The 21,421-nt window shown below is 40.5% G+C and overlaps 1 protein-coding gene across 2 annotated transcripts in view; it reads left to right on the forward strand.

Moving 5' to 3' along the window:
* Nucleotides 1-21,421, forward strand: part of DOK5 (docking protein 5) — a 664,757-nt gene that overhangs the window by 605,874 nt on the left and 37,462 nt on the right. For both annotated transcript variants that reach the window (XM_086929014.1, XM_086929015.1), the window contains exon 7: nucleotides 19,955-20,075. In XM_086929014.1, the coding sequence (XP_086785140.1) occupies nucleotides 19,955-20,075 (121 nt within the window). The remainder of the gene's footprint in view (nucleotides 1-19,954; nucleotides 20,076-21,421) is intronic.

Here is a 21,421-nt window from a genome sequence, read left to right on the forward strand (position 1 = left end):
TTTATTAATAAATTAAATAATGCCGATGCAATGTCACAGGACCCTGGCATTAGCAATATAAGCTGGGAAGCTCATGTAAAAAAGCTCTACCTAAAAAAGGAATCTATTCCCCCTGAAAAATATCATTGTTCAAACACAACAACGAAATCAAGTCACTTGAAAGGAGCCTTAGATATGTTAACATTCCCCACCGATATAGGTAGGATTAATAATCTGACGATTCAGCAGGGATTATTCTCCAGCGACAGAGTCAAAAGGCTCATTACCAATCTCAAACCCGAAGGCGCACCAGGACCTAATGGGCTCCCCAACGCAGTATTCAAATACATGAGGATTTTTGGGCACACCATCTCTCCGCCCTGTTTAACCAAGTCTTTACCGGAAAGCAGCAGCCCCCGTCGTGGAAAGGAAACATCATCCACCCGATTTTTAAATAGGGAAACAGGAGATCATCACGGAACTATCGGCTGATATCTCTAATAGATGTGGAAGCTAAATTATACGCCTCTTGCATTCTGGAGGAGATTCAGGAATGGGTGGATAATAACAACTTAATCCCCAACTATCAAACAGGCTTCAGAAAAGGGACGGGGACCATAACAAACCTAATGGCCATAGCCCTCCTGATGGAAAGAGCCAAAATGAAGAACGATCGGTTATATGGCTGCTTTATCAATATTAGAGCTGCTTTTGATCGAGTCAGTAGGGGGAGACTTTGGGAAAAACTCAAGGAGTGGTGGCTGTCAAAAAACCTTCTCAATGCAGTCATGCTCCTCTACACTGACACTTGGGCAAGGGTCAAACAAGGTCAGGGCTCAAGCCTAACGTCCAAAATTCCAACTGAGGATGGTTTAAAACAGGGCTGCGTCCTGGCCCCATGTTTATTTAATTTATACCTTGCCGATTTAGGAAAAAATCTTGGTCAAATCGTAAGCCATGCACCCAAACTTGGAAATATCTCAATGCTAATCATCCAGTTCGCAGATGACATTGTCCTCCTAAGCAGAACCCCAATTGGGCTGCAAAGGCTGATAAATGCGTTACAATTCTACCTAGACAAAGAACATCTGGAACTGAATAGAGAAAAGACAAAAGTAGTACGCCTTATGGAGCGTAAGCCTATTAAATTTAGTTGGACATCTAACGTCCTTGCAATAGAGGAACAGCCATGTTACCGGTACCTGGGGGTTACACTTGGCAAAGACAACTCCAAAAAAGAACACTCTATGGTGCTAAAAGCTAAGTCCCAGACGTTAATTTATGGATATAGGCAACTTTCACAAAAACTGGGCGGCCCAAACTACACCCATCTTTTAAAAGTAATGGCCGCTCAGATTTTACCTACCTTATCGTATGGTCTGGTTACATGGCTTGGAGTGGAGGCCGGTTTACTAAACAACTTACAAAACAAAATTTACAAAGATGTATTTAAATTACCTAAATGCTACTCACCAGCCCAGGTGCATCTGGAATTCGGTCTACAAAACCAAATTTTTCGGTCTAAGTCAAGATTCGTCAAATTTTGCCACAAACTTCGTGCTGCTGACTCAGACTCTCTAAATGACCTCTGTTGTTAAGTAATCAATTGCGAATCTACCCAGCCCTGGGCCATTCACTTGCAAACTTGCCTTACAAGGCTCGAACTGCTAGAAGCATGGAACAGAAAAATTGACCAAGCGACTTTCTGTAAAATTGTTAATTCCATTTTCAAAAAGAAATCATTACTGGAAGATAAATAAATATTGACCCATCGATGCCATGCCTGGACAGCTATTTCTTCCTATTCACTTCAACAACCCCAGGCATACTTGGCAACTCATTTTAGCCAACATTTTTTAAAAACCCTCATCGATTTCCGTATGGGTCTTCACGAAACCACAGACTTAAGACCCTCCTGGAAAACCCAAGATGACTTCCGAAATTGCAGACTTTGCGGATATCAAAAAGAATCCTTAATTCATTTGTTTTGTGTGTGCCCAATCCTCATGGTATCTAGAAGGCAGTTCTTACGGGACATACTGAACAAATTGAACATAAGAACATGTCGGCAGGCCGTTATTATCTGGCTGGGAGGTTCATCCCCAATCCTGATTTGTCGGGGAATTAAGTTTATGATTGAGATTAGAAAGCAGCTACAGGTCTGTTAAAGAGCACTCAATATACTGTCTGAGGCCCATCCATCCATCCTGGCGCTGCCACGTTCACTTTACAAATCCCTACGCTGCTAGCGGGAGGACCCGACGAAGAGTCTTAAGTTTCAATTTTTTAATTTCTACATTAATTCTTGGTTTTGAATTTTAATGACATTTGTTATATGGATATAGGCCAAACGTATCTTCCTTATTGTAAGGATTTTTCTTAATTCAACAATAAAAATATATTGTATTGTATTGTATTGTATTGACTGTCTATTTAGCCCCAATAATGGTAACCATATGGATGAGGACCTAGGCACGAGAGCTCTAATTGCGAAAACACCTCCTAACCCTGTGGGCTTCCAAAACGTATCTCAGCCACACGGTAAGGTACCTGAGGACCCATTAGGGATAGTAATTCCTACTTTTACTTTAGATAATGATGAATCAGCTCTTTGTACTATTGCCTCATGGAATATTGCGGGTATCCGTTCCAAATTAAGTAACCAACTGTGGTGGGATTTTGTCTTGCAAATCAACATTCTATGTCTTCAAGAAACATGGTCGACCTATAATACACCAGCAATAGATGGCCTGTGTGGAAGGGCCAAGGGTGGTCTTTGCACCTATATATCAAGTGCTTAGAAGATTAAGGAAATGACTATGTGTGCAAACGACCCTTATTATCAAATACTCATATTAGATACAGATGTAAAACACTGTATTGTCCTAACTCATTTTTACAAAAATATCCCTCAAGCTGAAGTAGCAACTGTTATAAAGAATATTACAAAATTGTTGAAATCTGTTGGTGAAAGTAAGACGAAAGATATGACAATATTATTGGCAGGCAATTTTAACTGTGCGCTATGTGCCAATGCTGAGGACAATCTATGTGGGATTTTAATTGAAGAGGGGGTATGTTCTTTCCATTTCCGGCATTCTACTTTAGGGGAACACCTTAACTAATTAATGTTTTCCCTCGACTTGGGCTTTGGTAACGATTTGTGCCCAGTACCCGTTTCTATGCCCTGGACCTTTAGTGGTAGGGGCTTATGTTCCACTATAGATTATGTTTTAATGTCAAGTAACCACACGCATAGTCTCCACTCATTTTATGTTTCAGAGATCTGCCTCAGTGATCACTTTCCTTGGTGCTTGTCAATCATGTTGTCATCAGGTAAAATGGTCAAATCAAGCACAAATGATCATTTGTTAGAAAACATAACCATTGGGAGTGAAAATAAATTCTCTTCGGGCTGGTGTATGGTGGATCAGGTAGCTATAACTAAGGCAGTGGTGGATAAATGTAAACTTGCCATAGAGACATGTTTGTCTGAAACAGCCGCCCCAGATAACATCTTAGTCTCATTCCTGGGGATATCCAATACTATAAAAGAATCCCTTCTCAGATGCAAAAGTAATATATCGACATAGTAGTGGATGGTTTGATTCTAGGTGCACTCAAGCTCAGTCCCACCTAAAAATGGAGCTACATAAATTCCCAAGAAACTTGGTCGATTTGAGGACTGCTAGACAGGATTATAAACAAGCAATTAGGGCCAGGAAAAATACTTTGTAGGAGAAGGCTTGGGAGGTATTACACACGGCCTCATTGGCGAACGATAGATTGGCATTCTGGAAAGCTGTCAAAATTCCTTTTCTCTTATGCGAGGCTGGCCCAACCATTGAAATAGCTATTAGTGAGGCTCAATGGATTGAGCACTTTTCAAGAGTATATAATGGTAAGGGAAATCCTGAGATGATGAACAGTAATGTCCAGGAGGACTATAATTTGAACCCATCCCATCATTACTCTGACCTGTTGTTCACTTTAGACGAAGTGAATCGGGCACTCTCTGAAAGGGAGGGAAGGTCCCTGGACCAGATGGGGTCCCGTAGATTTCTTTAAATCAAATATTTCTCTGTGGGGGCCCATCATAGTCCAGGTGATCACTGCCAGCTGTAGTACTTCATTTTCTCCTACCTGGGTAGAATCTACCATTGTGTCCATTTTTAAGAAAGGGGATAGGCAGGATCCGGGATGCTGCAGGCCTATTCCCTTACTCGATGGTGTAACAAAAGTAATAGGCAGAATAATTTTGGAACGCCTCCAGGATTGGGCAGAGGAGAACTCTGTTCTATCTGACCTGCAGTACGGTTTTCGTGCTGGCCTCGTAACGTTAGAGCAGGGCATAAATCTGTCAATCCTGGTAAGGAAATACAGGAGGGCGAAACAGGGAAACCTATTTTTAGCCTTTGTGGATCCCACAGCCGCATTTAACTGTGTGATTCACAGTAAACTCTGGTCCATTTTAGAAGATATGGGGGTTGAGATCCAAATTATTTATTTTCTTAAGCTCTTTTATGGTGATGCCAAGGCACGTGTGCACTGTAGACTGAAGGGTGAGTGCTCTGCCGCTTTCCCGATCAAGAGCAGAGTTAGGCAAGGTTGTGTGCTGGCTCTGTTTCTTTTCAATCTTTATATCAACGGTCTGGGGGATGCCCTCCTTAAAGATAGTAAAGATTTCCCACAAGTGGCAGGACACCCAATACCAGCACTCCTATATGTGGATTACGCTGTGTTGATGTCCCGCACACAGCCTGGCCTTCAGAGGGTATTAGATAGCTTTTCTCACTTTATGAAAAATCTTGGCTTGAGAGTAAACTCCTCTAAGACCTTTATCATGGGCTGCGGCCTTGGTATCAAGAGACTTAAAGACATGTTTGTGGCAGGGCAGAAGATTGGGGCAACTAAAAGGTTCTCTTACTTGGGAATTATTTTTGCCCACAATGACACTCGGGTATAAGCAGTTTCAGTTAAAAATGTGGTACTCCTAAGAACAACATCTGCCCTTACCACCTTTGCCAGAAAGCTGGGAAAAAGGCCACCAGAGGAGCTTATTAAGTTCCACAATGCAAAGTGTGTCTCATCTGCAGTATATGGGGCGGGAGTCTGGGGGTTTGCCGACTTGCTTCCAATCTAATCCATAGAAAATCCTTCTTAAGATATATTTTATCAGTCCCAAATAGCATTTCTTCCTGCATATGCCACACAGAGCTGGGACTACCCTTCATTTCTGACTTAATAAAGCTCAAACCTGTACTTCTTTGGCATAGGTTATGGAGCAAAGAAGAGGCCAAGTTAAACAGGGACATTTTACTAGATGCTTTAAAACTGGAAGGGGTTTTGTAAATTCCTTGGATAAAATATGTCTGAAATATTTTAAAAGACCTTGGTCACCTTGAGTATTTTACTAACCCTTTTTCTATTCGGCAAATTTCAAGGAAAGAATTTAGAAAGGAGGGTCTATTGTTGCTGGATTTTTTTAGAATGTCAACAGAGATATTAAAACCCACTGTTTTCGACAATCAGCTGATTTTAACTACTTTTAATATCCACCCCTATTTAACTTTTGTACCTGGAGTTTATGATAGATTCTTACTAACCAGATTTAGGTTGGGGGTATTTCACATACTAGTTACATTGCCCAAAATGAATGACTGGTCTCAAAACCTCCATTTATGCCCTCGTGATAATAATTCCAACCAATCAACAATCCATGTAATGTTGTTTTGCAAATTTTATACTTTCTTAAGGAACTCTACCTGGTACAAGTTTTAAAAATGTTCGGGCTACGTCAATGCCGACCTGCCTTACTTGCACTACAACTGCTTGAAGATGTGCATAGCACTTTTAAAATAGTGACTTATTTGAAGAAAGTCTTGAGACATAGGAATCATTTGTCCACCTAAACCTTCACTTTGGATAAACTATAGGTGAATTTAATAACGTTTTAAGTTTACAATGTACTAGGCATCTTGTTCATATTAAGATGACATTTTCATTACTTCACACCATGTATGGATGTATTTTGCTCTATGATATATATTTTTACCTTTTAAATTGTAAATCATGTATTGATGTGTTCTTTTTCTTCTGTGCTTTTATGATTGGTTTTATGAAGCAACTGAATAACGCTTTCTTGATTGATTGATTGATTGATTGACTTGTGCTTCAAGTCAGATTTGATGCCCCCAGTAATTTGATACCTTAGCCAGCTAGGCACTCCTATGAAGAAGTTAGCCAGGCTGAGGGGGTTAGACGATAAACCTGTGTTAGCCAATGGGGCTACTAACTCTCCCACAGCAAAACAACAATTTAGAAATGGTTCTTGTTATACATTTCCCTGCCTTAGGGAACTCTTTCATATTTTGTTAAGGGAAGTGGGGGCTTTGTTATTGGTTTGCATGGCAAAATTGAACTAACTGTGTTAACACTGCCCTTCCAGTCTGCAGTGGCATGTTTGGAGCCATTCTGTGCTTTGTAACACACAAGCTGGCGCAATCAGTGTTGCCGCCCTGGGTGGACACTCTGCCTTACATGCCCTGGGCATATACTAGCGGCTTATAAGGAAGTCAGTCTCTGGCAATTGAGGGTAGTCAATTTGAAATATGCTTTATAAGGGGTTAGAACTCTGCCACTGGTGTCTGGTCAGCATGCCTGAGTACACTCTCAGAGTCAATAAACCAGCAGCATCAGTCCATAAATATGGGGGTGAACATGCAAAAAGAGGCATTTCCTTACATTTACTGATATGAACATTATTGAAAGTAAATTACAACATGCATTGGGGCCTATTAGGTAGTCGGTCGGAAAGACTCAGACTTTCCGACCAGCATCATAGGTTTCACTTCCTACCGCTGTATTACAATGACGATTCAGAAAAGGGGGTGGTCAAAATGAACTCAACCGGTCATTCTGGCTGGATTGCAACGGGCTCAAGGAGCCCATTGGCCAGTCTGAATCGGCACGTAATCCCTTCAAGACGGCGTTTTTGCCGTCGGGATTTTGATGTCAGTTTCCCACAGGCTTTCCATGTCGGGCTTTTTCACATGGAAAGCCTGTTGGAAAGTGACTTTGGGGTCCCTAGCAAGCCCCCTTCTACCTGTGGCCTCCAGTTGGGGGCGAGGGGGCAACTATGGTGCATCCTGTTAATACCTGCACCGTTTTGTAGGCACCATGAGGTGCCTGCCGCGATGTGCAGGGATTAACAGAAACTCCCAGTTCTCTATGGGAGCTTGTGATGCGGCCAGTTCATGGCTGCAGCACAAGCTCCCATAGAGAAAAGGAAGTACTGTTGCATTGTAATATTGGTGTTGGAACCGCCAACCAGAGTTCGGTTGATCCCGAGACCGCAGCGGCGTGGGGCATACGTGAGCCCACCTGACACCGTAATGAGGCCCATAGTCTTCAGTCTATGAAAGATGTTGAATGTTGATTTATACTGTTTTCCAGTCCACTCTATACTTTGACTTTATTTGATCACGATGACACCTTGAAAAGCCAGTGGGCTTGATTTTTGATTACTGCACCTTTCGTGTTGTCTTAGACGCATTGTGGGCGCATTATGGTTTTAGGGTACAGTGCACAATTTGCAGCCAAGCACCAACACAGACTCCTTGTACAATGGTGCAAGGGTGTCTATGTTGTTGGCAGGATTGTTTTTGTATAGGAAGGAACACCTTCCTGCACAAAAAGAATCATGAGAGGCATGTTCTTTAATCCAGGTGGGCTCCAGAAGGCAGCACGCATGGTAAGAGGAAAAAACAAGGAAACGTGTACAATTTCCTCCTTGTTATGCCTGCTCTAGGGAGTAAAAGGTTTTGGCATTGCCCCAGAATTATGAGATATTTTAAAACTGGGACAGCGTCAAAGTTTACGGGTGTTGCGTGGAAACACCCATTGCAACATCCATGGAATGCCTCTATGATGCAGAGTAAGGCAAGGCAGTGACTTGCACTGCTTTGCCTTACCCTATATCTACAAGACCATGAAAAGCCATGCAGGGTGGCTTTACGTGGCCTTGTAGATATGGGTAAGCCCTGTGCACCACGGATCACAAAAAGTGACTTTCCGGTGGTGCACAGAGCTTGTAAATAAGCCCCTGAGCCGCTACGTAGCACCAGAGTCACATTTAAATAAAAACCTTAGAACATTGCCTCATTATAATATTGAGGTCAATACCTATGTTGCTATTCTAATGTAATATATTCAATACCGTTTTCGTATTTTCTTGCCTCAATATGTAACATAAAAATTTGAATGTATCCATTGGAATGAGTCACACAATACCTCTTTTCTCTTTCTTTTAGATTTTGTAATTTACATGATCACAATAAGGTGCAATAAATATAGTGAAATTGTAGTACAAACAAAACACTGCTCATAAAAAGTGAACATATGCATACTGAAATGAAATGAAGACTGTACAGATCCCAGATCTGAGGGATAATTGAACAAAAATCTTCAGAAGACTGTACCCAACTGTATGAATATATTCCCAAGTTCATTCAGTTACAAAACAACCAAGGAAGGGAGGGCCATATGTATCATCATGCCAATTTGCGATTCCTAAATAGCGATTTTTAAGGAATCGCTATTTAGAAATCGCAAAATGGTATGTATGTAGGAAATTGCTTCTTTTTAGCAATTCCTTAACATTCCTAAATTGGGATTAGCAAATTGTTAATCGCAACTTTCCCATTCATTTCTACGGGCCAGGAGGCCCATGGGAATGAAGGGGAAATTTGCGATTAGCAATTTGCTAATCGCAATTTAGGAATATTTTCAAGGGTGTCACAAGAACACCCTGCTGCACCCCTGAAAATTACATGTGTGGCCATATGGCGCACATACATGCCCTAAGGGCATGTATGAGCGTCATATGCCACCTTTGGATTTAAAATAAATTGCTTTTTCAAAAGAATTCGCAAATTACCACCAACTAGAAGTTGATGGTAATTTGCGATTCCTTATGGGCATTTTTGCATACATTTTTATTTGATACATTGCATTTAAGGAATAGCTAAATTTGCGATTCCTTAAGTGCAATCGCAAAATAAGGAATGGTAAATTTTGCGATTCCTTATTTCGCTGCGAAAATGTTTCATACATTCCATTTAGCAAATTAGCATTCGCAAAGGCCTTTGCGAATGCTAATTTGCTTGATACATATGGCCCGGAGTGTTAACATTTAGACCTAGAACTAATAGTCACGCCTCATCAGGACTTAGGTATCTGTCTAATGCACTACCATACTTGTCTGGTACTTGAAACACATAAAGTGTCACAATCCAAACAATTATATTCCTTCTGGTACCCAAACTGTACTGCATATGTATTAGTCCACTCTACTGGATACAGGATTAAATCTGAAACAGTAAATTGAGGAAACCGCACTTGTGTGACTGTTCACCACTGTCTACTGCTTCAAATCCAAGTGCATCATGAACACAAGTCTTGAAATGTATGGTTATTTCAGTTTGTCACAATAATATCAACATTTAACATGTAATTTACTGTAAAATCATTTTATATTGGGTTATTTTATTGCATTGAATTATGTTTAAATCTTTGTTTACGTTGTTTTGTACTTTATTTTAAATTACTTTAAAATGATATAGAAATCTAATATTTGTTATCAGGTTGCTGAGTTTATTGTGGGATTGAGTGGGAAGTGTGTTTTTTAAGTGCCCTAACATTAATATTAATTGATTCATATGAAAGTTGGTTGATTTTTAAATTGTTATTTATTTATGTACAAGTTGAATGCATGTATTTTCTTAATTGTTTTATCAGGTTTAGGGTTTATTGGGTGTTGTGGATAGTGTTTTAAAATAAGTACATTTTATTTATTTCAATTGATAATAATGATACAAATTCAGATTCGTCACTCTCAATAAAATTATGTTATTATGTTTTGAGTGGTGTATCTGGGATTGCACTTTATTTGATAATATTCATAATGGTTTAATGTGTTATTTAGCAAATTTGTTATTATTACTAATGTGTTTGCATGTTTAATAATTTAACAAAGAGTATTAATAGTATCATTATTATTATTATGCTGTGTTTTTTTTTGGGAGTTTGTGTGGATAGTTTTATGTTAAACAAATATTCATCATTAATAAAGAATTTAAAACGTATATACATTTTAAAATTAAATATTTTTTCATTTGTTGTGCATGTATCTAATTGTCATAAGTGTTTAACTGCATTTCCTTTAAGTGTGTATGTTCTTTGGAGGTTTGAGTAACAGGTCTTACATAAAAATGGTGCACTTTTTAATATAAATAGATTTGACATTTTAATGTGTAAATAACTAGTCAAATGATTTATTAAAGCTATAATTGTTTTTATTTAAATATAGTTCTATTTGAAAGTTTTCTTCTTTTCTTTATGGAATGCATTTCTTTCGTGGTTATATTATTTGGGTGTGTGTTTTGCTTTTGTTTTTCAGAAGGAATATTAAAATGTAAGATATTTAAGGATTTTTTAATTTTAAAGTATTTTTACATTTATGTTAATAAATAAAGGATATGCACTGAATGAACAAGACACATACATGTTGTGAATTATATTTTATATATAAAAATCATTTCATTTGTTTTTTGTTGGACTGGACTTGGAATAGTACATCCAACACCTTTTCTTTATGCAGGATTCCAAATGTTTGCTCTTCTGGACTACTAGTTAGTACATATATTCCTCCCACACTCTCAAATATACACTTTCCCCAATGTTTGTTGGACTGGAATTAAAAAATTAAACATGATTTAGAAAAAGGAATATTCAAGTTTGAATGTTTGTTTATTTCCTCTATTTATAATAATCTATAAGCCTAAATTACAAAAACTTTGTTATGAATACAATTAATTACTTAGCAAAAGAGCTGAACTGCAAATATCAAATAAAAAGCAAAATGTAATGTTTAATGTATATCTGGGAAAATATTGCCATTTTTCTTTATGCTATTGGTGTGAAAGATGTTAAACTAGTGTTAAGTACTATAGAAATTATTAATGAATTTCTAGAATGTTATTACCCATTAGAGAGTTAACCAGAAGTCATTAGTACTAATATTAAAGATTCTTATTTGACTTTTTGCAGCCTCCTTACCATTTTGCTTTATGAAACAACAGCGGTCCCATGCAAGTGATTCAATACACGACAATGAATATGGATGAGATCAGTACCATATTTAGAGTGACATGTCCAGCCGGACAGAGGTCTTCAATTTTTTACTTAATTGACAAATTTACATTTACAAAAGGATTACCTTTAACAAATCACCAGTGTGGGGCACAAGCCTGTACCCTAACACAGTTGGATCAGATACAGAAGGTGACAAAGAACAGGGCTTTTAAGGCAAAAGCAAGGTTTTCTGTAAGAATTCAATGTACAGAAAAATCACAAGGGCACCATTACATATACACAACATATCAATCATAAGTTTTTTGTATATGGTGCACAACAAGTCGACGGTGTTTCGATCCCACTTTTAAATCATGGGGACCATTATCAGGACATTAATTAATGCCTTATTGTGTTAAGCCTCTAATGCCTAGGGAAGGAGGAAAGAAACATACATATATTTTAGGACATATACATAGAAAATACAAGTTACATGGGTGATTTGGTGAACTTTAATAAGTGTTTTTTAACAAAAGTGGGAGGGGAATTAATATATACATTGTGAGACCCTGTGCACTCCTATTTCCGGATTGGTAGAGTTAGATACTCAGTTCTACCTGTGTTATGGGATGTGGTGACTAAGTGATGAACCAACGAGTGGCTGGTGCGTTTTTGTGAAAACCCATTTGTTTATACATGGTGTAAAGAAAATTACGTTTACAGGATCATTAAAAACGGCGAGTGAAGACCCGGATTGCTGCACTAGTCGACAGTGTGGTGAGGTTTAATAATTCTCGGAGGCGAAATCGTAAAACTCGGCCGGAGGAGAAGACCAGCGTGGGTGACTGGGGCGCCGAGTGACATATTGGGCGTGATGCACGGGTGAAAAGTGAAGCCGCTTACTGAGGAGAAGACAAGGCATGACCAGCGCGTATAACTCAGGCGCCGAGTGAGGCATGCATGAAAAGTAAAGCCGCTTACTGGGAATACGCGCAATGTTAAGGAGGAGAGGCTCACCGGGAAGTAAGGATTACCCGGGAGTTATTGCAGCATGATAAACCTACCTTGTTTCACCTATAAATATTGATTAAGTTAATACTGATATTTACTCCCTAAAACAAAAATATTTCCATGTTCCTGACGGTATCGCTGATTAATTTTTCAAAACCTTTTCTACTATCTTACTCTGGACTCTTCTCATGAGGCACAGGGTCAAGACTGATTTGCATATGGCTGGGTCTAAACTGGGCTGGGATGGTGAGCAAAAGAACGATGGATTTAATCCAGATCTCTTGATTTAGGGTGGTTATATGATTCATTCAGCATCCCATTCATCCTTTGTTTGTGTGAGCATCTGTGGCACAAGATTGTAATGCCTGGGTATTCACAGTAGTCTGTCCATATGAGGCATTTGTACATGGGAGTACTTGATGAAAATGAAAAGCTGATGTTTTGGGACCGTGCATTTCCAAAAATCTGAAAACGGATATTTTAAAGGCAGTTTTTGTTTTAAAAATGGGTTTTCTTCTGTTAAATTGAGTTTGTTTGTCCAAAGTGGAAAGTGGTATTTGATAGAAAGAAGTGCACTTTCAGAAACTGTTGAATAATAATTCAAGCTGAGCTGGGGAGACCTACTGCTGTATTTATATACTTTATGCCATAGGGCATGTCTAGATTTGAATGTTACTTCATAATTCAGGTGAAGGCATTTTATATTGATTAATGTTTTCCTGGCATTTCTGTTGGTAACCGCACCAGGAATACTTGGGTGATAACTACTGATAATCCTGCTTAGGGTGGTCATAGCGTAGTCACTATTTTACAGTTATAAAGTTTGCTAGTAGCTCAGGATGACTGTTCTTGAGCAGAAGCAGCTCTCACTACAGAAAAGGCTGGAGACCCCTGTTCTAGTGAGTCAGTATTATTAGTAGGTGAATTGCCAACACCTCAGGCCTTAAACATTCAATGCAAGGTACAGTGACAAGTATATGTGTAAAGAGCGCTATCACCAAGCATCTGGGATAGTGGTGAAAACATGACACCAGACATTTGGAAAACATGGAATGCAGTGTCACTTGGAATGCTCTGCAAAAAAGGTTCTTTCCAAGTTCAACAAAGATTAGAGTGATATTGTTTGTATTTGCAGTGATTCAGCTACGTATATGAAAATGTTTTGTGATGGCCTTTCAGAATTGTTACCTGAGGTGAAGTGCTTCCCTCTAAGAGATCCTTGCCACTTGTTAAATGGTATGCTGAAAACATCTTTACAACCTTCAGAGTTAATGAGAAATGCTAGTGACTTTTTAATCCATTCTGATGCACTGTTTTGTTATGCACAGGAACTAAAACGCAAATATTTCTCATTTCGTGCTTTGGGTGTCATCAAAGAAAGAGTCATGCTAACTGTGTCCGTTAGCTGATGGTTTTCAGTCCATAGGGCTATGAATGCTATATTATCCATGTGGCAACCATTTACAGAAGTTTTGCTGAATGATGATGCCAAAGGCAAGAAATGTGAGGATCTTTGGTTGCATATTGATAGTGATGTGAAAAAAGTACACTCTACTGCATTCATAAATTTTTACAAGAAAATATAACTGCTGTAGTGAACACAATATAAAAGTTAAAGTCTGAAAACACCCTTGTCTGCCAAGTGTTCAGCTTAATTGGTGTAGATGTGAAACATCTCCTTGAGAGTAGGCTGAGCGACACCTTTAGTGACTTTGGCATTGCAAAATGTTCCATGTTAGAGTGCTTGCCACTTGGTAAGTAAAGCAATGTTGAAGAGCAATTCAGGAACTTTTAATATACGACGTATGAGAAAAGGCTTGCAATGATGCATAGAAATGTCCCTTCACCAACCTTGGCATTTAAAGTCAATGAAACCTCACTGTGGTACTCTGTACAAGTTATAGATCCCTTCCGTAAAGGGGAATTTTCTCCGTAGTTTCAAAAGTGCTGCTTTATTTTTGACCGCTTTAATAATTCTGGGGGCCTAAGCGCCCATTCAACACAAATGTTGCAGAACCTGCCCTGACAATCACAATCTTCAAGTGCACCAGTATTGGCATAGAAAGCTATGTCATTGCCCAGAGTTGGCAAATTGTGTCCTGGCTGATTGGCATCGCCCGTCTCAAGTGCCAATGCTGAGAGGGCCTTTTCACAGAAGTTTACATGGGAAGGATAGAGTGAGCACACATGACCAAGGACTCACTGAAGAAGTATTGTATGGTGTACTACAATAAGTTTAATTTGCAAAAATCTATTTGGACCTCACATACACTATACGTACACTGTCTATATACCATGCGCTATCAGTGCAGAAAGCACGCAATAATAAAGGCAAAACATTCCATAAACACCTGAAAAACACTGTTTCTGTTTTTTTTAATGGTTCAAAAATGTGTAACCAATGTTTTATAAGGTATTGAAATCACTTGAAAACACTGAAAAAACACCACCAGAATGTACCAAAAATAGAAACTGAAAATAGGAAAGCCTATACATGTATAATTTATGTATTTATCTCGTTAGTATTTCTATTGTAAATGTAGCACTTGTCTATTTGAGACATCTCAAAACAGAAAAACGATTGAGCCTAAACGCTTAGGGACCCATTAGGATGGCGGGCCGATCGCCCCTGCCAGGCCTTGGCGGGGGCGATCTGCCCGCCATCCATGCCGGAATGACCCCCATCATATTAGTATGTCTGGGGGTCCGCGGCGGATGGAAAGACCGTCCGCCGCTTTCGGAAAAGGGTTTGTATGTTGGTGGTGTCTATCAGATACCGCCAGCAATATTACAATGGGCTTTGACAGATGCCTTCGTTGCCGCCACAGAAAGGCATGCGGAGTCTGCTGTGGGGGCCAGATGCGGGCCCACATGGACTCCGTGGGGGTGGGGGTGGGGGTGCATATGGGGGTTCCTATGGTACCCCCAACAGTTCCATGCACAGTATGCCTTCCTGCCATTGTGGCGGGCGGTGCCGAGTGCATCGCCCACCACAATGGCATCGCCAAATGTGTCGCAATGCGCGCAACAAATTTCATTTTATTTATTTATATGTTTACTTACCTGTTAAACTCCGTAATCCATACATTACTACCCCCCACCCTGTCCCTCCCCCTCCCCACATCACCGCCCGCAGGTACTCCCACCACCGGCTGCGGCTGCGGTCCAGCCATGTCCTCACCGGCGGCTGGACTACCCTATTAGGACTTTTCCTATCGGACCACCATTACGCTGCCGCAACCTCCAGGGAACCGCATTCTCTGGTGGTCCCTCAGCAGTCGGAGGACTGCAAAATGCTTGGTGGTGCTCTGAGACACTGCCAAGCATATTACAACTTTTCTTACCGCAAGTGGCATCATGGAGGATCTTCTTCTATGTAAGTGCTGGTGGTGTGTAAAGTAGGGACCCCTCTTGCCCCTGTGCAGGGGGGTCCATGCAGGGGGACACATGTTGTGCCTCCCTGTAGATCTGCACCCCAGTTTCTGCACAGGAAGGAATGCATGACATAGGGCATTCCTTCCCGTGCAGCAACGTGCACTGATGGTCCCCAGCGGTGCTGTTTAAGGCTCACATTGAGCCTTTAAACAGCATCGCTGTGGGACCGCCACGCCACTCTCCGGCCAGACCACAAATGTAGTTGTATATATAGGGGACGGGTGGCGGTGAGTTTCAGCAGTCCTGGAGTGGGGCAGTGTCATGATGACGCCCACTCCAGGAATTAAGAAACTTGTAATCAGGCCCTTAATGTCTACAAAGGTTTAACAAGAACAATAATGGCCTTCTAATCACATGGATACCACTTTAGAAAACATAGCATCTATTTCATCTTTTACCTAAGTTGGTAAATTATCTCTACCTTTGCCAACCCCTTACTTTAGACTTCATCTGAGAAGTCCTGATAGAATGCACTTTGTCATACAGTAGATCTCCTTTCACAAATGACCACCACTCAGCTGTTACTAGGACACCCATATTAGGACTTGTTATGTATGTAATGTTTTGAACACTCTCCCATACTGTGGGTCCATTATGTTGAGAAAATGATTGTGTATTTTCCACCGTCACTGGATCATAGTGTTTGACACATTCTTACAGCTCCTGGAGCTTCGTAATAATTGTGTACAATCCACAGGAATACCTCTTTTATCAATGTTGTCTTGAGACAGCATTGTAATTAGCCATAAGGACAACCTTTTTGAATGATGAGTGGGCAATCTAACCTTCCCTTAGAATGGAGCATGCTAAAGAGATTAGAGTTGCTACCTTGTTACAGTACTCAACAGGGAGTCTTAATGCAGAAGGACTCAGTGAGGTTGAAACAATTTGTATTGCATGTTTATTGTGAGTTAATGGACCATTGAAAATTCCAGTGAAACTGACATACTTACCAAGGGTTCCTGCATGTGACAACAAGAAACATACTTTACGTAGAATGTTAGATTTCAGTGTATGCCTTGTTAACGTGAATGACAGCTCTCTTTTACTTTGCATTGTTTTACACCATAATATCTTTGTATTTTTTATCCTCTCATATGCTTCCTGTTGTTTTCATTGTCTTTGAACTGTGACTTAGGGCACTTGAGTGTGAGTGAGAATGTTAGATTTCCAATCATGTTGGTTTTCTTTCAAGCTTGTGAAATCGTTTATTTATTTATGTTTTTTAAACTCAATAAAAATCTAATATAAGTAACAGACTGAAAAATGTTTACCATAGAATTTGCATCCAGAGGGCATGCCCCTATGCAAATGAGGGAACACCCTCTGAAGGTAGTGCTGGTGCTTTAAGTGCACAAGCGCTATTGATATTATAGAAGGGGACGTACAGGCATCTGCGCCCCCTTCTATAATACCCCAGGGACGCGCAAATCGGCCACAAACAACCGTTGTCTCCCGGGTCACCTTCTGTAATACGGCCCCTGAATGGCACTTTTACCAGAACTGTTCTGTGATAAGAAGCAAGGGTTTCTCACTGTTATGTTATGTTATGTTATATATGAGTCTTGTATAGCGCAACGGCTACTCCAAAGGAGTTTCCCGGCGCTTTGTGCTCCAGACCCAGAAGAAGATTGAAAAACATAACAATAGGGAAAACAGAGGCTGAGAAGAGGAAGCGCACTAACCAGAAAACAACCAAGTCTTTAGACCCTTCCTAAAGGCAAGCAGATTAGATGTGGCCCGCAGGGACAGCGGTAAGGAGTTCCATAGCTGAGGGGCCAGGAATCTGAAGGACCGACCACCCAGTCGGGCCCTCTTTATATGTGGCACCACAGCAAGTGCCAGTGACTCCGATCTTAAAGATCGTGTTGGCCGGTAAAAGTCCAGCCTCTTCTGAAGGTATTTTGCACCAGTGGCATGCAGGGCTTTGTGGGCTAGAGTCATGGCTTTGAACATTATCCTCTTCCGTATGGGGAGCCAATGGAGGGATTGGAGCAGGTTAGAGGCACTAGTACGGCGATGCAGGCCAAATATCACTCGAGCTGCAGCGTTCTGGGTCACTCAAAGATGAACGCATTTGGATTGCCCTGGAAGCTCTGAAAGAGGGTTTGTCTTTCTGTGCACCATAGGAGGTATAGATAGCAGGTAATCATGCATGGAAGGTCCCATAGCTCCACTGATTTGTGTTTTGTTGAGGTTTAATGCCCAATACCCTGATGGAGGTTTAAGTGATTTACATGGTTGATATGAATAGAGCCCCAATGACTCCAAGTACTGTGATATGTTTATCATCCTGGCATAGTGTGTTTGGACCCATTGTGGTTACTAAGGTCTCCAGTTCAAACCGGTTGAGAACAAATAAGGGATGATGTTAAAAAGTAAAAACAAGCTTTACGGCTTTCTATGTCTGTAAACCCTAATAAAATAAGTAGAATATATTCAACAATTTCCCAGGTGAATTATAAGGTCTCACAAGGAATAAAGATTACATGCATTTCCAACAGGCCCACTGACCAGTGGCAAAGTCTGGGTGATTGCACCTAGATGTAATTTCTATGTGCCAAAGAAACTAAATGAAGTTGCACTTTACAGTACTTTACACAATTGTCTTGTTTCACTGAAGCTCACATCAAGGTCGCGAACATTTAGGTTAAACGTATGGTTTACATAGCCGGAAAGACGTGGGAACACCTATGTATGATCTGCTATCAAGATGGTTCTGGTAGTTTAGGGTGTGCACCCTTAAAGGCTTTCCTGGTTTTCTGTTACCCTGAAGCTTTGAAGCAGCTCGCAGCCTGCCAAGCATTTAAGTCTTTGAATCCCACTCAAATTGGAAAAAAAGACACCCCTCTCCTTTTTACTTTATACAGTGCCAATGCCTATACAAGAGTGAACTAACTAAACAGGAGTCCCAGGATTGGCACAGGGTAACCAAGTCTGCTGAGTCAAAGCTACCTTTGTACACATAATAGCGTATCTCAATCACAGCATGAAAGCTTTAGCCTGAAGTAAGGAACGCAAACTTCCAGCATGAGAATGAATCCAAGTGACTGTGGCTGCCTTTGCATTTTTTTTTCTTGGAGCGACTACACTAGTTTGCTTCTATTTCTGCTGCTGGCTCTACAAATAAAATCCTTCCCCTCAATTGTGGAATTCTGCAAGAAGCTGAAGACTTCACTTTTCGAGTAGAACCACTAGGCCCTGGGTGTGCCTAGACTCACACCTGCACTGTGCCAGCATACCCTCCCAGGTGATAGTGCACTTTACAAATCTGCATAACATAACCTAACAACATAGCATACGTATTCCAAGGTCCACTGAATAAAAAGACTTTTAGTTTTATTTTGTGTTTACAGGTTGCAGTGATCCACACCATAGGCAGAGACGTCTTAAGGCATGAGTAAAGTGGGCAATGGCCCTGGCGCCCCACCTTCCCCAGAACCCGCCGGTAAAATAATATAATCTTTCTTTCACTTATCTTTGTGGAGGATCTTTCCAGCACCTTTTCCCTTTCTCTGTCTATCTCAGACTCTGTTTCTCTCCACCCAGTGTTTAGGATTTTTGCGGGCCCTCAATATATACGCAATTCAATATTGTTTGGCATCATGCAGGCTTGAAATTGTAGAAAGTAGGCAATATAATTCAAAGTTTTCAGAACAAGAGGCCCCTAAATATGCCAGGCCCAGGGCTAAAACGAAATCCCTAACAATAGCCCATGGTTGCAGACAATAGATGTAAGAGACAAGTAAAATTTACATCAACAAGAAAATAAGGTTTATGGTTCCTTGAAAATAAATAAAAAACATAGCTCCAACAAGTGCCTCTATCTTCAAGTCACAGCGAGAAGCGAAATGTGGACATCCCTAAACAAACACCTGGCAACGTACGAACCCCGGTGAGATGGTCACATGGGTGACCCCATTTCACCATGGACCACCTGTGTTTGCACAGCATAACCGAGCGACAACTTGTCTCTATCTCCACTTCTTTTTCCTTTCAACCTCTTCTCTTCAGCTCTTTTTTTATGTACAAGGGTGCAACAAGACTCAACAACATGCATATACAATCGATCGAGTGATATATGCCCACCATGTAGCCCGCCAAGCCCGTTGTAACCCCTACGGAGCCCGCGAGGCAATGCTATCACTGCACTGTATGTATATATGAAAATTTGCTAATAAAAAAATTGTTTAAATAAAAAAACATTTTAAAAAATGTCAGTTTCACAGTAGCTGTAGCACCGCCTTGAGACTGGACTCTGCTTTGCTGTTCTATATTCGAGAAGAATACCTTTTTTCTGAATGCCATAAAATGAGCCACAAATCTATGACACTTTCTTACAGTTTGAAAACCCATAACTTTTGTGCTAATGGCAGGGTATTTCTGCTTCTTTCAGCTACAGATGAAACTGACCGAACGGGCAGTCTCTCTTAACACAATGGTGCCCCTTCCGCGAAGTGCCTACTGGCAACACATTACAAGGCAGCACAGCGTTGGCCAGCTCTACAGCCTACAAGGTAAGGGGAAAGTGCATTCAATTAAGAAAGCTAGGCCAAATCCATACTGAAAAACTGTTCCAATTGCCTTAAAAGGGAAATTGGCAGGTAGTCAAGCTCACATTGCATACATCTTAACTGAAGCTCATTGATCATTCCCTAAAATACATCAAATCAATCAGGACTTGTGTGCAAAAATTATTAAACGGGGATGTGTAACTGTCTCTGTTATGACAATTAATGATTGAAATGGGAGAAAGGCCGCCATTGAAGTCATTAGTTGAGAAAACTATAGCAGCCAAATATTTGGCATTTCTTTGTAGTACTAATGACTCCATAATATTCATCAGAGAGACTAATGAGCATGAAAATGCACACTGACGTCCAAGGCCTTAGGAGGAAGGAACTTACTATGGTAGCAGCAGCAATGGATCAACCCAAAGGGGAGGAACTTAGACTTGAATCTCATTCAACCAACTAATTAATTGGCACTCCCAAATACAGCATTGACAGAAATAGAACTTGAGGCAGGATATGATTCACTTCAAAGCTGTAAAACATCCCAAGTAAATGTCGTAACTAGCAGGCATTGAGAACATTGCCTGCTAACAGCCCTACAAATAGGTAAGTCATCCAAAATGGTTTATTGCTTAGGGATGCTCCAATGTGCAGTGTTGCGGCCTAATTGCAAGTGGTCCAAATTATAAGTGGGGTGAAGTGTATTGAAACCCAATAAATACCAAGGGACAGATTGACACTTTTTCATGTAGCGCAGTGCAGAAGCTTCAAATGCTGCACTGCCCTGCGTGAAAAGGAGAGCGGTAAATTTACTGAAATATGGCACTCTGCTCCCCTTTCCCTAGGGCCAGCACTGAAATCAGCTGCCATGCGCCATGAAGACACCTTTGCAGCATAGTGCGAGGGATTTTTGTGAGTCTAGGATAGGTTTTGCACTGGAAGGGTACCCTTCTAGTACAAAATACTATGCATAGACTGACTTAAACCATGTTTCCTCTTTGTATGTGTTCAGTACAGTGCAGCATACATAAAAGTACCAAGTCGGAAAAGGAAGGAGAAATGAAAGCATTTTTCCTTCCTTATGCCTACTTCAAAAGGGCGCAGTTTACTGATGCTTAACCCGGTCTACTTTATTTATTAAATTGGGTTTAGCATCAGAAACCTTGGGTGGTTGCATAGGGACGCCAATGCTCCACTCATTATGATCCTCCTTGGTGCTGAGTGATGTAAAGCAGCGTATAGCGGAACTTTCAGGTTATTTCCAGAACTAAACAAGTTTAGTGCTGGAAAGCAAATCAGAAAAAAGAGATTTTGTGCCGATTTTCATCACTTTTGTGACGTAAACACAG

Source organism: Lissotriton vulgaris, chromosome 7 (assembly GCF_964263255.1).
Source record: "Lissotriton vulgaris chromosome 7, aLisVul1.2, whole genome shotgun sequence".
Lineage (NCBI taxonomy): Eukaryota > Metazoa > Chordata > Amphibia > Caudata > Salamandridae > Lissotriton > Lissotriton vulgaris.